We start from the raw sequence: 16,734 nt of genomic DNA on the forward strand, positions 1-16,734 counted from the left end.
TGTCTCTCTCGGCTCTGTTGCTCTCTGTGGGTGGGTGACCCAGTAGCTCTGTGCGTGCGTGTGTGTGTGTGTGTAGAAAGGCGGGAACACAAATTTCAAATGGGAGGGGGAGGATTTGGTTTTTCTTTTTTGGTGGAGGCTCTCACAATTTACAAACATCAACGCGCGCGCATGGAGAAGGAAGGAGAAAAGAGTGTGCTTTTTTATGTATCATTCATTGACACATACACATTCGTGATATTCGCCATGCATGATATTCGTGTCGTAATATTCGAGAATAAGAAATAGCCCCAAGAATATTATAAAACCATTCGTTTTGCAAAATAAATTTACGCAGTAAGGATTAATTAATTCACTAGAAAACAACAAACACTCATTCTTCTTCTTTTTCGTATATTGTTCATTGTTAAGTATGTATAGTAGGGAGTTTAGTATAATGTTAAGGTATAGTCTATAATAGGGAGTTTAGTATATTCTATACCTTAGCATTATATTAAACTCCCTACTATACTTAACACTATATTATAACAATACTACTACATATACCTAAACACCATACTACTTAGTACTAATACAAACCACATGCTAATACTAATACTACCACTATACTATATATTTATACACTATTTACGCTTCTTATCCTACTCTACTATCCTATCATTTCCATTTCCACACCACCACCACCACTCTCTCCCTCTCTCACACAACCATCTTTGTGTCGGTTCCTTTGACGATGACCCATCGCCTTATTTTATGCCACCAGTGACTCTCTTCTTCTTCTTCTTTCTTCCTTTTGTTTTAATCCAAATTAAGTCACACTTTACTTTGTATACCCAACATTACTAGGCCATCTATAGGGGAACAAACTCTCATACTTATTTGTTAACTAATTATTATGATAACTTCCCATCGAAACGATTAACATGAAATATCCAATCATCAAGAGCTTGATCCAACTTACTTAAGAAATCCCCCAAGATTTAGCCTTGAATCATCATCATCAATAATATATCCTCACCATTAACAACTTGTTCTAGCTATGCTAATTCTAGTGCTTATTAATCATGGCATTAACATTATGGTGATTAATTGAGCCATGGCTCAACACATGGGCAACTCATTGAAAGCTTATAATAATGAATTTTAGGTCTAAACTTCTCAAGAAATTGCTGAACTACATGGCTCCACTGGGGTAATTTCCCCTAATTAGCCTAATCAATGGGCAAACCATCAATGACTACTACAGAATTTGGGCAAGGAAGTTTTCTTAGAGATACATGATGAAGTCGAGCAAAATCTTTGTCCATGAAGCAAGATTGAGCTCCACTCCAATACTTAGGAGTGTTGGGACATGAACTAGATGATTACTTGTAATACCAACTTCCACTTGAGTTTAGAACACCTTGCTACCTTGCTTAGAAGAAATGGAACCACTAATGGGATAATGCACCTCAATGTGCTTCGTGCGAGCGTGGAAGACGAGGTTCTTCGCTAATTGGATGTTGTTGAGGTTGTCACAGTATATGATTGTCTGCTTGGACATCTCCATCTGCAAATCCTTCAAGAGCCTTTTGAGCCATATGGCTTCGCATGTCGCGATAGCCACTCCTCGATACTCGGCCCTAGTGCTCGATAATGCCACTATTGGCTGCTTTTTACTATGCCAGGCAATCACTGTGCTTCCCAATGAAAACGCAAAACCGGATGTAGACCTACGATCGTCGGCATTTCCGGCCCAATCAGCATCCGTGTAACCGACTAGTTGTTCAACCACACCTGCCCGATAAGCAACCCTCTATCCTTTGTGCCACTCACATATCACAAGATTTGATGCGCGCAGTAAAGGTGGTCTAACGTCGGTTGCGACATAAATTAACTAATCAGTCTAATCGGATAGTTGAGGTCTGACTGGGTGATGGTCAAATATATAAGGCTTCCGACAATATATCAGAACCATGTTGCATCATAGGTCAACCCCAATCTGAGGCAAAGCTTGATGTTCCTATCAAGAGGAGTTGAGACGAATTTACAATTCGCCATGCCGAATTTGAAGAGCATATTCAGCACATAATGGCGTTGACTGATCAATATGCCTTCCGGAGTTCAGATCATTTCCATCATGAGGAAGTAATGAAGGTCTCCCAAATCCTTCATCTCGAACGATCTCATTAGTTGAGACTTGACTCGACCGATTTCCTTCAGGTCGGCGCCGGTGATGACTAAATCATCGACATATGGCAGTACATTAACCAGTTCGGTTCGACTCTACCGAATGAACAAGGAATAGTCTGATATTGACAGTTGAAACCCCATTCGATGCAAACTTTGTGTTCCAAGCTCGAGGGGCTTATTTCAATCCATAGAGGGACTTCTTCAATTGGCAAACTGCCGATGTGTTCAATTCGAATAAAAATCCGCGGGGTTGTACCATGTACACATGTTCCTCAAGCTCGCCTTGCAGGAACACATTCTTTACTTCCATCTGTTGTAGATGCCACCCCTTTGTCGTTGCTACAACCAACAACACTCGAACGATTGTCATCTTTGCGACCGGTGCGAATGTCTCGTCATAGTCGATGTCATGTGTATGCGCATATCCCTTGGCCACCAGTCAGGGCTTGTACCTGTTGATTGAGCCATCAGTGTTGTATTTTACCTTATATACACCCACTTTCATCTGATCGGCTTTACTCCCTTGGGAGCATCAACCAGGTCCCAAGTCTCATTTTCGGCCAATGCGCGCATCTCTTCCTCCATTGCAGCATGCCAATTGGCCTCTTTTGTCACCGATGGTAGCTCACGCACTTCTACCACCTTCGCCATATACGCATAGTGATGCGCCATGTATTCATTGTACCCGTACTGGGTTACGGGATTCGTATGGCAGGTGGATCAATGTAAGTTCTAGTTCGTTGATTTTATGGCCCTCTTAACCGACTCTGACCTCACTTTCAGAGGTCCATCTTTCCTCTTAGCCGCATCGGATTCACTCCGGTCCGATGTGCCGACCTCTGTGTCATATTTCGGCATCTTCATCTTCCCCTTCTCCTTGCGCGTAAATCATCTCCTTTGTTACCCAATGGGACAAGTGTGAAACGAACCAAAGGGAGTCAAGCACTAATAGCCAAAACAAGGGAAGCCAAATATCAAAGAAGGAATAGGTGGAAAGCACCAAGCTGAAGGAAGTTGTATATATCGGGGATTAGCGAACACATAAGAGGGGGAGATATAGAGGAACGATAGGAATAGACTGACAGAGAGTGAGTGAGTGTTACTGAATATACTCGGTACTTGTATTTGTATGCTACACTTTAATCGAATATATATAGATCTTGTGGGTAACTTCAATGTTCTATCTCGTCTCTATTTCGTATATACATATATCTATACCAAGTTTGGTATGTGTAAAGAACATATATAAGGATCATATTGTAAGCAATTGTCTAGGTGCATAATGATATCTCAACACTCTTTGTGATAAAGATCGTCAGAGAGAAGACAAAAACAGATTCAGAGTAATATACAACTAAATCGTGTTACAAGAACAACAGGGTTCCAAGGAGAAAAGAACACGGTGATGGCACAATCACAATGTAACTATATTATTTGAACTATGAGTTACAAAACGAATGGAAACAACTATAACCACAACAACAACAACGTAAACTAGGTTACAAAGCCCATTATATACTAACTGGGCTAGGGCAACTACCCTTTGACATATTTACAGAATTGTCCTAAACCTAGTTTGTCCAAGAGACTTGATGTGAATGCGGCCATTATATACTCATATTTGACACTCCCCTGTGATTATACAAAGTTATTGAACATATCGGCTTTGTTCGAGTCGGCAAAATCCGAGAACTGGGAATGAGTTCAATCTTATGGTCCACATTACGTTGTGTGGTAAAGTAAGTGACAATTCGTTAGGAAACATGTCTTGAAAATAATCTAAAATAGACTCGAGTAATTGTTGTTCATAATGTGGTAATTGCGTGCCATCACGATTAAAATAATAAAATTGAAGCGTTGGATCAATTACACATGAATCAATTGATGAACTAGAACATTCACTTAAAGATTTATAAGACACAAGTGAACGAGAAGGAAGTTTGGAACATTTAATAAAATGTTTATAATTATTAAGTTCAAATGTGATTGAGTGATTAACCCAATCAATGGACAAAGAACCATGGGTATCCTAAAATAACATCTATGGATTGTAGCTTCATAACATGAAAGTCAAGCTTCTCCATATAGGTATCTACTTGAATTGGTAGTTGACAAACAATGCCACTGATGTATTGAACGCCTCCATTTGCCATGTGAACTTCATATATATGATCATTTGCATTTACGTGGAGTTGCATTTGTTGCACCAAGTGATAATTAAGAAAATTGTGAGAACTACCGGAATCAAACAAGAAATGTGCTTGTGTTCCATTGATATACCCGACTGCTCAGAGTAAATCATTAGGTTCAAGTAAATGTGAAGGAAATGTGCATTCACATGAACTTCAATAACATAAAAAGACTCGCATGTGTGACTCGTAGATTTGTCTTGAGGGGTGTTCATTGACTTCCTCTCAAGACGACAACTGTCACGGACATAGACGAGGGCAAGGACAAGTAGGCAAGCTCAATATTAAGAAAGAGAGAAAGATAGATATATAGATAGAGAGGAGCATGGACAAGAGAACGAGAGAGAGAGAGAGAGAGAGAGAGAGAGAGAGAGAGTAGACAAAAGAGTGAGAACTAAATTATGCTTCCGTAACTGGTGTTGTTCACCTTGATTGTAATCAAGGTACACCGAAGTATTTATACAAGAATGTGGTGGTATGCATGTAAGCTAGGAAACTTCTAGAGAATGCATGGAAACTTCTAGAGAGTGCATGTCTATGCATTTTCTAGAAGTTTCTTGAAAGTTCTAGTGATTAACTTATAATGTAATAAGTTGAAACTTATACAATACAATAATGCATAGATGGAATGTAGCTCAATCGGTAAGGTTTCCCAATAAGACCAAGAGGTCATGGGTTCAACCCCCTACATTCCATCGTGTCTATGACATTATCCTCCCTCTAAGGCTACCTCCCGGGACTTGCGGTTGGCTTGTGTGGGTATCGTTGATGAAAATTGCGAATGACCTTCAGAGCATTTTGTAAATGTGTAATTGGTTCCCATGTGGCGTCCGAAATGGGGTACCCTTTCCATAAGACCAAATATTGGAGCTGTCGATGACGATATCGAGAGTCGAGGATTTGGTCAACCTCATATTCTTCGCCCGTCGACAATTCCACAGGTGGCGGTGGAGGAGGGTGTCATCTTGGAATTCGAGAAGGATGGTAGAGTTCGAGGAGGGAAACGTGAAAGACATCATGAATCCTGAATGTTGGAGGAAGTGCTAACCGGAAGGCGACTGGGTTGATCCACTCGATGACATGAAAGGGGCCTAATATTTTGTAGTTCAATTTTGCACAAGGACATGTGGTGGCGATGTGACGACATAACAACCAAACCATGTCCCTGATTGCAAACGTCGGTGCAGCTAAGCGATGTCGGTTTGCTTGATCTTTATAGTGGTCACTAGCAACACGGAGCTCCAAGGAGAGGTCACGATGGACATCGTGTAAAGCACGGGCACGCGTCTCTGCCGAAGGATTGACTGAAGTTGCAGGTATGGAAATGCTTAAACGAGGGTGAAATCCATAGTTTGCAAAGAAGGGGGAAACCTTAGTCGAAACATGGATACTATTATTGTAAGCAAATTCCGCCATTGCAAGGAAGTCCACCCAATCCTCCTGTTGGTAACTCACGGTACACCGAAGGTATTGTTCGAGGATTTGGTTGACTCGCTCCGTTTGTCCATCAGTTTGAGGATGGTATACTGAGGACAAGTTGATAGAAGTCTCAAATGTTTGTAGAATTCGTTGCCAAAAGTGGGAAATGAACTGAGAACCTCGATCAGAGGTGATATCCTTAGGTAAGCCATGTAATCGAACAAGATTTTTAAGAAAAAGATCAGCAGTCTCTTCCCCGGAAATGGTTTTGGAACATGGAACAAAGTGAGCCATCTTCGAAAACTGATCGACAATGACTAGCATCGTGTCATGTCCACCAACTAGAGGGAGGTCGGTGATAAAGTCCATGGATAGAGAGACCCATGGTCGACGTGGAATGGGGAGCGGGTTAAGAAGACCATATGGCCGATGGTGAGGCGTTTTGGACCGAGCACATACATCACATGTCTTGATAAATTCCTTGACGAATTTCCAAGGTTGGGGCCACCAAAACCCTCGAGATAGCAATTCTAGGGTTTTCGTAACAAATATCCTTTGTGTGGCCTCACTTCTTGCAATATGCACAAAAGAGGTTTGGTTTCTTTGAGTCGCGGTCAAGAGTGTCAATGGATTGCATACATGTCCCAATGAGCTTGACATTCGGAGTTTTGGTGAACTCAGGTTTATTGTGGTATTTCTTAGAAGTCCTATGGTACCGAAGTACAATGTTGACCGTTTCCTCGAAAGTTGTGGGGTCGTTGTCATGGACAATCCAATGGTAATCCCCATTGGGAATACCATTAAAAAAACAAGCGAAAAACAAGTCTTGATTTTTGGATCTGGGTCCGAGCATGATGCACATAATACTCGAGAGAGGTAAATGGCTTGCTTGACAACGTGAGCATGTTTTGCGCTTGTTCGGTTTGAGAAGGTAGCTACAAGAACTGTTTCTAAAAAACATCGACGAAAGCTTCCCAAGTTGTGGGTAAGTTCTTTGTAGTCTCTAGGCTGTGCCACCAAGTGGCAGCTCGGCCACCTAACTCACGACCAACATAACCAATTTTTATAGCATCGGGCTTGGGATGGAGCTCAAAGTGAGACTCCCAACGACCAAGCCAAGTGCTAATGGCCTCCTCGATTCTTTCTTTCTTATCTCCCTTGAATGGCGTGACTACGAAAGAAGGTTCACCTTCTTTCTTGAACTCAATAGTCAATTCTTGGAATTTCTTTTCCAAAGCCATATTGGTTTGCATCATTTCGGCCAATTGATTCAAGGTAGTAGTGAGCAATTGCTTAATAGTGATCTTAGCTTATGTGCGAGGTTTGGATTGGAGTTGAGAGGTCTCGGATGGAGAGATCACTCCAACTGTGTTCAAAACTTGTTCCATGATGCAAGCTATGGGTATGCAATATAAATAAGGAAGTTTAGAAAATACACAAGCAAAATGAATGCTTGAAATTTTGATTGGAAGAACTTTATCCAAGAAAGCATTTCACGTCTTTACCCCTCTAGACATATGAGATGTGATTCGAGATCCGATAACTATGGTAACACTATGGTATTTTAAAAACAAACATATCAAAGATGTCTTTCTCGAATCTCTATCTTGAATAATCATGGCAGCTCCCCGAGGCTCAACCATGGTTCCAGCATCAATGTAATTTCCTAGTTAGCCTTGTATTAAAATGCCAACTCAACATGTATTGATATGGTCGAGAAAGTGTATTGCGTGAAAAAACAAGCTCACTCGCAAGTAATATTCTAGTCTTGCAAGTAACAAGAAAATGTTATGACAAAAACGATAAAATAAGGCACTACCCATAAGAGTTAAGCACTGACGAAAACAAGGGTAAAAAACCCCATGTGCTACCTACTAAAAAAAATGTCCCAAATAAATGGATGGTGCGAGGTATGCACATATACATCCCAATATGGTGGTTGTAATTTGCACAATTGTGACATAAGCCACAAATTGATACAAATGGTAGTGGTGTTGTGCGCAAAGATGTTGTACTTAAATTTATGAGTAAAACATCAATAGTGGAACTCATGTGTTTTTAGACGAGTTCTAAGGCTCGATTACATGAGTTAAACCTAGAGACCACTTTGGAAAAAATGTTCAAAAAGCAGCATGATGCCCACTCAATATGAACAAATAGTCTACATGAATCATTACACCATTAAACATACGTAAATAGTGTAGATGAACTTAAAATAAGGGTAAGAAAGAGAGTTAATTGTGAGTGGGTAAATGACAATTATGAGAAAATCATCAAAAAGTGAAAAGACAATTTGTGTAATTAAAAAATAAGTAGAATAATATAATCAATTAGGTGTATGAAACATTAAGCATGCCATAAGGTAAGAAACCCTAGGGTAGTCAACATGCACCTCCTCAAGACCACCACATCCCATAGAATCGGCCAAGTGATGGCTCAATAGATAGTAGAGTGGCATAGGTAGTGTCGAGACTCGTGGGTAGGAGATAGAGTGAGAGCGATAGCGATAGCGAAAGAGAGAGGGTGTGTGTGTGTGCGTGAGAGAGAGTGAGAGAGATAAGACTTGAAATAGAAATGAGATCATTTATATTATGATGAAACAAGATTACAATGAGATTATAAGGGCTAAAGACTGGTGTTGAACCGAACGAGTTGAAATGAATGTATGGACACTTATTTATAGATCCTTATGGAGTATTCTAGAATGTTCTAGAATATTTTAGATTTTTATTATAAGAAACATAATCATGAAATATTAAAGGATGTTCTAGAATATTCTAATATCTCGTAATAACTAAAAATATAATTATTATAATCACACAACATATATGTTATTTCAATGGTTAAGGGTTCAACACATAGACCAATAAGTCGTGGATTCGATTCTTTATAAGCCAAAATGTTGTCTTCATGACAGGTAGGCGACATACACCTCGTCAATGCCACAACATCCCATAGAATCGGTCAAATGATGGCTCAATAAAGGGAAGAGTGGCATATGCAACATCATATGGAAAAGGGCCATGAGGTGAGCATGTGCGATTAGGGCAAACACACTCGACCTGATGCACAAGAATAATTATTATTGTAAAAGATAGCTCAAGAGAGAGGAGAGTGGGAGATACATCGCAATATGCAAAAGGGCCATGAGTTGAGCATGTGCGATTAGTGGAAACACGCTCGGCCTGATGCACAATAATAATTAAAATCGTAGCATGGTAGAAAGAAGAAAGAAAGAAAAGAAAAAGTAATACAAATTTAATTCAACCAAGAAGAACACGTCATAGAAAAGAAGAGAGAGATCAAGAAAGAAGAATATCGGGTAAAGAATGATGTTTTGATCCTATGAAGAGCATGACGAGCCTTGTTAGATCCCCATTGCTCACACGTAAAAAACATCAAAACAACAAAAAAAATTGTTAGTAAATGCTCTGATACCACTGTTAAGAGTCTATTACTAATCAATAGACCAAAATAAAGTAAAAAGAAGGAAATAGATTGGATAGAAGAACCCGTTCCACCCGACCACCCCTGAACTATGATCTAGACATAACCAGCCTACCACCAACGTCCCATACCGCCGGATATTAGGATGACTAATACCTTGGAAGAGATAAACACAATCGTCGAGACGAAAGCCTAGCCTACACCACCGGTGTCTAAGACAACAGCCTTCCGACGTAATGTCCTTATGAGGGTAGCTAAGCCTCATATTTATACATTTTCTTAGGCCCCTTTAATAGATGTGCCTTTCTAAAAGGCTCTCCATTCATTGGTTGACCAAATCATGATAGTGCGTGCACATTTCATTCCTTCTATCTAGTCACATTAGTCCCCTCTTTAACACTAGTGAACATACCCTTCACTTATGTAAATATTAGTGACCTACCCTCACCTACGTAATGTGCACATAACACATATGTTTATGAATCCATGATGTATTGCTCACAATGGATCCTAGATTCTTGATTGCAAACTTGTATGGCCTCCTTCAATGGAGTCCATTGATGGGGATGAGTAGAAAGTCGAAGAAAATTTGAGTTTGAAGCGAGCAAGACTAAAACTACAACATCTAGTCTTATAGAAATGTTATTGATTTTCTAACACAACTTTTGGAATAATCCACGAACTCATCTCTTGAAAGTCAACACTCGAAGATATGATGTTATGATCACCAAGGAGTATAGGACTCTAATGTCATAGAGTATAAGTTTGTATTGTGAAGTCCCGTATAAGGTTGTAGAAGTGGTGTGTTGTAGTCTTGCATTAAATATCCCACATGGCAAATATTGCAAGGTTATAAAGGGGTTGTTTACCATCATGCATTAGGCAAATATTATACGGTTATAAAGGTTTTGTTTACATTCATGCACTAGGTACCTCAAATCTCAATGATTGTATTGTGAAGTCTCTTATGAGGTTGTACAAGTGGTGTGCCATAGTCTTGCATTAACTACCCCACATGGCAAATATTTTAAGGTTATAAAGATGGTGTTTATACATAGTCTTGTATTAGGTATCTCAAATCTCAAATCATCTCACCCATTCAATCATCTACCACATTTGTGAGATTTTCTTGCATATCCTCCTCCATTCCCATTACAATGCTTTATGGATTTTTTATTCTGATGGTTACCACTTCCTCCGACATTAATTCAGCCATGATCTCTTCGGTCTCTACTTTCATTTGAATGCAACAATTGATAATAGTTTGCAATATTTGTTGGAAATTTGGGATGATAAAGTCCCATATGGGAAACGGATATTTGGGAATTCATTTAGGGAGAGCAAGAGAGGCCCACCATAGTTGCAAGATTGTAATGCAACCCTTGACGAAGTAAGGGCATTTAAATAAAGCTCGGACACTAGGTTCAAGAAAGTATTGGCTACTGATGAACATTCTTGACAAATGACTAAGCTAATTTAGAGTGTCTTAAAATGTAAATCAAATAGTTGCAACGATGTCTGTAACTGGTTACCACCAAAATGTTGCATGCCAAATATTGCAAACTAAGCTTGGTTTCTCAACAAACAAGTGGATGGGGGTGGGGGCCGAATGGGAGTTCAGACGGGAATCAACAACCATTGCATTGAATTGATCGAATGAGGCAGGAGGTTGGCAAACTAAGTTCAATTTCTCAACAAACACATGGATGGGGGATGACCAAACAATAGCTCAGAAGGGAATCAATCAATCAATCAATCATTGCATTGAATTGATGGGATATGAGGCAAGCGGTTGGCATTGATAGCACGCACCCATCGTTACGTTCGGGTATTGGGCAGAGGATCGGCCGAATACCTCCGTCGCGGGAACTAATACAACAACAACAACATAATAATAATACATATGTAGAGGAGGAGGAGGAGGAGGAGGAGGTCGGAGGAAGAAGAAGAAGAAGAAGAAGAAGAAGAAGAAGAAAGAAAATAGAGAGGATAAATTTTTGGAGAGGAGAATTAAAAAAGAAGCATGCAAATGGGTATGGGTGTGTGTGGTCTTCTCTCCTTGCAAGAAGCCCTGCTGCCCTTGTCTCACCCCAACCCCAACCCCAGCCACAGCCACAGCCACAGCGACAGGGGAAGACGACGAAGAAACCATGACTCTTGCCCTGTTCACGCTTCTTCTTCTTCTTCTGATGACCCACCTCCCACAACTCTCTCAGAAATTGGAAAACAGCAGCATGAGCTTGTCTTCGTCAAAAGACCTCCCTTCCCCTCCGATCACAATGGTGGGATTCTATCCACCATAGCAACCGACAAAACAGAGTTTTCTAGAAGCAGAGACTGTATCCCTGAGAAAGATGATGAAGCAGAAGGTATGTTAAAAGGTATCTAGCATCGTTTAAAGATGGTAACTTTTGCATAGAGGAAAGAAAGCATTGAAACCCTAAAATTTATATCAGGGGGTTGTTTGGCACAGGAAGAAAAATGCCTCTTCAACATGGTGATCTTGACGGCGATAATGATCATGGATGCTTCACTCTGCAGAGACTCAGAAAAGAGCTTGCAAATGGAAGGTTGGAGAAAGCCATGGCAGAGCTCGAAGGACTGTCAAGAGCTGAGTTCTGCATTGATTCCAGCACGTATTCTATGCTTCTAAAGCAATGTGGCAAGGTGAAATCTCTAGTCTATGGGAAGCAAGTTCATAACCACATGATGAAGCATGATCTTGATCACCAAACATTTCTGGGAAATCATCTTATGGATATGTATAGGCGTTGTGGAGACCTCGATTCTGCCATTTTGGTATTTGATGGTCTGTATAATAAGAATGTGTTCTCCTGGACTATTATGATATCTTCTTATACAGAGCAAGGTTACCCTGAGAAAGCTCTTCGGCTTTTTAAGCAAATGCAGGATGAGAATGTGAAACCTGATAAGGTCACAATTAGTACTGTCGTCGGTGCTTGCTCTGCCATTTGTGCACTGGAAGAAGGTAGAGAGATCCATCTAAAGATCAAAGATGGTGTATTAGAATCAGATATTTTTGTGGAGAGCACTCTTGTCAATATGTACGCGAAATGTGGATGCTTGGCTGAAGCACGAACAGTTTTTGAAAGCATGAGGTTGAGAAATGTAGTGGCATGGACGGTCATGATCACATCTTATGCACAACATGATAACGGAGAGGAGGCTTTGATTCTTTTTAGAAGAATGGTCTCAGATGGTGTGAAACCAAACCCCTATACACTTGTTGGAGCTTTGACTGCATGTTCGAGTTTGCGGTCATTGGGGAGTGGCCGGAATATTCATGTTGCTGTGCTCCGACATGGGTTTGACTGTAATCTAACACTTGGAAATGCTCTCATTCACATGTATGGCAAGTGTGGAAGCTGGGAATCATCATGGAATGTCTTCTGCAAGATGCATGATAAAGACGTAATCTCATGGACTTCCATGTTTGATGTCTATACAATGCATGGGCGGACTAAAGATACCCTTCAGCTATTTGAGGAGATGCAATGGGAAGGTATAATTCCAGACAAAGTCACATTTTTGAGCATTCTCGCTGCATGTGCTGACCTTTCTGCCCATGAACAAGGCAAGAGAATACATGCATCGATCATCTCAAGAAAATTACACACGGATGAAATGCTGGGGAGTGCACTCATTCATATGTATGGAAGATGTGGAGATGTTGAGGGTGCTCGTGAGGTTTTTGATAACATCCATGAACATAATGCGCATACATGGACCACGATGTTAACCGTATACTCTCAACATGGTCTCGGAAGGATGGCCCTTTCCCTATTTGATGAAATGCTCCATAAGCAAGTGAAGCCCAATGAAATCACTTTTGTGAGTGTTCTCTCAGCATGTAGTCATGCGGGTTTAGTGACCGAGGGTTGGCACCATTTTGATTCGATTAGCAAAGTTTATGGCATGAGCCCGACATCTGAGCACTATGCATGTATGGTTGATTTGCTTGGGAGAGGTGGATTCTTGAAAGAGGCAGAAGATTTTATTCAACAAATGCCAATAGAACCTGATGTGCTTGTCTGGAGGACGATGCTTAGCGCATGTACAGTTTTTAATGATATTGAAAGAGGTAAAAGGGCAGCTGAAAAATGCATTGTTTTGGATCCAGGTTATGGTGCCCCCTACGTGTTGTTGTCCAACATCTATGCATTACGTGGTCAATGGAAAGAAGTGGCCAAAGTGAGAGAGCTTATGCAAGAGAATGGAGCAAAGAAACAACCTGGAAAGAGCTCGATTGAAATAAACGATAAGGTTCATGAATTTTTGGTGGATGATCATGTACATCCCCGAATACCAGAGATACGAGTGGAGCTTGATAAGTTATATAAAAAAATGGAAGAGGAAGGTTGCATTACAGAGATAAATGTAGTGTTGCATGATGTTGAGGAGGAAATTGATGTATCATTGATGAAATACCATAGTGAGAGACTGGCTATTGTATTTGGTCAGATCATGACACCTCCGAAGACAGTCATCCGCATACGAAAAAATCTGCGTGTATGTACCGATTGCCATGCGACCATTAAGAATATGTCGAAAATCCTGGATCGGGAAATAATTGTACGAGATTCTCATTATTTCCATCATTTCAAAGATGGAATCTGTTCATGCAAGGATTATTGGTGAGTGTTGCATAACGTGTGTATTTCCGAAATCTTGTATTTCGTGTAGTATTGACGTGGAGTCTCTTAATGTTGTACTATACGTCTCTCTGAAATGATGGTGAAGGTGAACCTTGATTTGGCGTTGTTGACTTTCTATACAATCAACCTAGTGAAATAATTCTGCTTTCTAAGATTGATGGTTATGTGGTTTTGAAATGACCACTATTGTGGCCAACTGCAGGCTGAGTGAAAGTTTTCCATGGAAATGCAAACAATTGTGTTGTGTCTCATTCTCTTGATCATATTCCTATGGATTGTTTCTAATAGAGGTATAATATTATGGCAATCCCCCCCCCATATCCTTCAAAGTTTAATGATCCATGATAATTAATATGTATGTGAATTGACAAAAGGATCGATGACCAATCGAATCCACTCATAGATCCCCAAGGTTATGATTATAGAGGTTTCGAAACTTCGTAGGTTCAATTAGCATAGGCAGAGTCATGGAAGGAATAGTGGGGACTAGCTAGTTGGGTGTCATATAAATTAGTGGCTAGAAAATATGATGCAAAAATAGTACCCAAACCATAGTATGAACCATATACGTACCATACGTGCATTCGTGAATGATTGAAACATTCGAGAACCCTCAAAGAATGATAAATACCAACTTTTGGATTAACTATTTATTATGAGATAAATAAGCCAAAAAAATGAAAAAAACAAAAAAAAAACACAAGAATGTTTGAATAACATTTGCATTTGTTTTCCAATGTAGGAAAACGAATGTTATGCTAGATGAACACGAATTTTACATACTATGACCCAAACATCTCTTGGCAAATAATTGCATTAAGTTTGCAAAAGATGTTTCCATGCGACAGAAGTAAATTTAATAATGATAGACTTTGTATACACTTGCTTTAGCTAATATTGAAGCCATTAATTTATAGATAATCAAAATCAAGATATCTTCAAAAGAAAATTAATGGCCTCACAAATTATTATGCATGTGTTAAGACATGTGTAATGAACCATTAGGGTTTATCAGGCCTATGCAATCAAAGAAATAAATTTATAGACGCCGTTCGATCGATGTCTTTGCCAACAATACTCATATGTTTGAAAGCCTTCACAACCCAAAGACAACTAAGTGGTCTTCCTAGCTTGAAAACCAAAACAACACAATTTATAAAAAGGATCATGAAGTTTGATAGAAAGATCATTAATGAATTGATTACATTCAGAGGAACACATTAGTAGCAAAGTCATATTTTTGGGCTTGGTTCATGTATCGGGTGACCAATTAACGTGTTAACGTTGCTTTGTGAGTGTGGTTGTAAAGTTGAAAGTCAAAGGAATTGGTTGGGCTTTCACAAAAGGAGACCATGGGAATGATGTAATTAGTTTGGTTAAGGGTGATAAGCTACTTTGCTAAATAGGTCATTTTTTAAAATAACATTCTTCAATTGTGCCCAACATTTCCACAAACATAGATTTACGAAGCACTAATGGTTTGTGTGAAAAAAATAGATTTTTACGTGGGTTGTCTAAACACAAGCCCCAATGGTTTAGGGCATATGATACTTTCTCTAATGCTTTGACATTATTAGTCCTAGCGATTAGCAGTAAAGGGGATCTGCTTGACGTGTAAAACCAAGTAAAGAAACATAAAAGGTCCCTATGTCATAGGTGGCATCATGATTATACTATGGGCAGTTGTGAAATGGAGTTTATCAATATGTAACTATGTAAGTGTTGGTGTCAACATGTAACCCATTTTAATCCTCGGGATTGAGACAACCCATTAGGCCAAGTGTGAACTTGCTTGGGGGCCTTGGGTATCGCTATAAATATGAGGCCTAGCTACCCTCATTTCATCATATCTTGACTACGTCGAGACTCTGTTTCGTGGTGGGTCAACTCTTGTAGCGAGTGCGCCAACACCAGGTACGACTCGACGCCACGATGGTGGTATGGGATGCCGATCGAGGCTCGAGTCCGTCTCGATCCCTTCGCTCGGGGGTGGTCGGGTGGATCAACACCCTTCTCTCTCTCTCTCTCCTTTCTATCTATCTATCTTTTATCCTTATCATATGCTTACTTTAGATCATAACTCTAACAACTGGTATCAGAGCTTATGTTTCTAATGTTTCCTTTGTTTGTTTTTGTGGTCTTGATGGATGGTGATCGATCAACGTGCAATCGACCTTGATCCAGATAGCGATCAATAAAGGAACTTCGGTAACTCTTTCTTGTTTTTTTTCTATTTCTTCTTCTCCTATCTAATCATGTATATGGTCAATATGTAATTTTTTTCATTGATTCAATGATGTTGTAGTGGTAATTAATTGGTTGTATAAAACGTTTACATATGTGTATGAGGTAAATACCTCATTTGACATATATTTAATATGTGATTAGTGTCGTATGCGTACGAGGTTAATACCTCAATTGTGTATTACGTTCACATACATATGTTACGTTTGCGTATGAGGTCAATACCTCGATTTCTATGTAAATGATATGTGTTTGGTGTCGTATGCATAAGAGGTCAATACCTCAATTACGTATTACGATTAACCCTTATTTTTGGATGTTTCGTGTGTGTAGAGGCTACATGCCTCGATTACGTGTCTCGATTTCATGATATGTTGGCTATTTGATGTTACGATTTTTTTAATATACGCATATGTGGTCACGTGTATACGTAGTTGATCGTATATATGTGATAAATAAACATATGTGTATATTAGTTATTATGTGATTTCTATATCGAATGTTTCCTTTTCGGGGAAAGGATCTTGGTGGCCGTCCTCACGTTTTTGTGAGAATGGCGTAGTCACCATCCTTTTTTCAACAACTTT

General features: G+C 39.7%; 1 protein-coding gene across 1 annotated transcript; it reads left to right on the top strand.

The window, feature by feature from the left end:
* The first annotated feature begins 11,352 nt into the window (after positions 1-11,352).
* On the top strand, positions 11,353-14,065 carry LOC147866270 (pentatricopeptide repeat-containing protein At2g03880, mitochondrial-like). Its single transcript, XM_087316644.1, has one exon. It carries the CDS (start codon positions 11,709-11,711, stop codon positions 13,884-13,886), a length of 2,178 nt encoding a protein of 725 aa, XP_087172770.1. The 5' UTR covers positions 11,353-11,708; the 3' UTR covers positions 13,887-14,065.
* The last annotated feature ends 2,669 nt before the right edge of the window (positions 14,066-16,734 follow it).

This window comes from Azolla caroliniana, unplaced genomic scaffold (assembly GCF_043228905.1).
Source record: "Azolla caroliniana isolate FFs.n. ecotype wild unplaced genomic scaffold, voAzoCaro1.0.p SCAF_3, whole genome shotgun sequence".
Classification (NCBI taxonomy): Eukaryota; Viridiplantae; Streptophyta; class Polypodiopsida; order Salviniales; family Salviniaceae; genus Azolla; species Azolla caroliniana.

What these genes read in the sequence shown, in the direction of transcription:
- LOC147866270 (XM_087316644.1), top strand. Translation starts at nt 11,709, where the DNA reads ATGCCTCTTCAACATGGTGATCTTGACGGCGATAATGATCATGGATGC.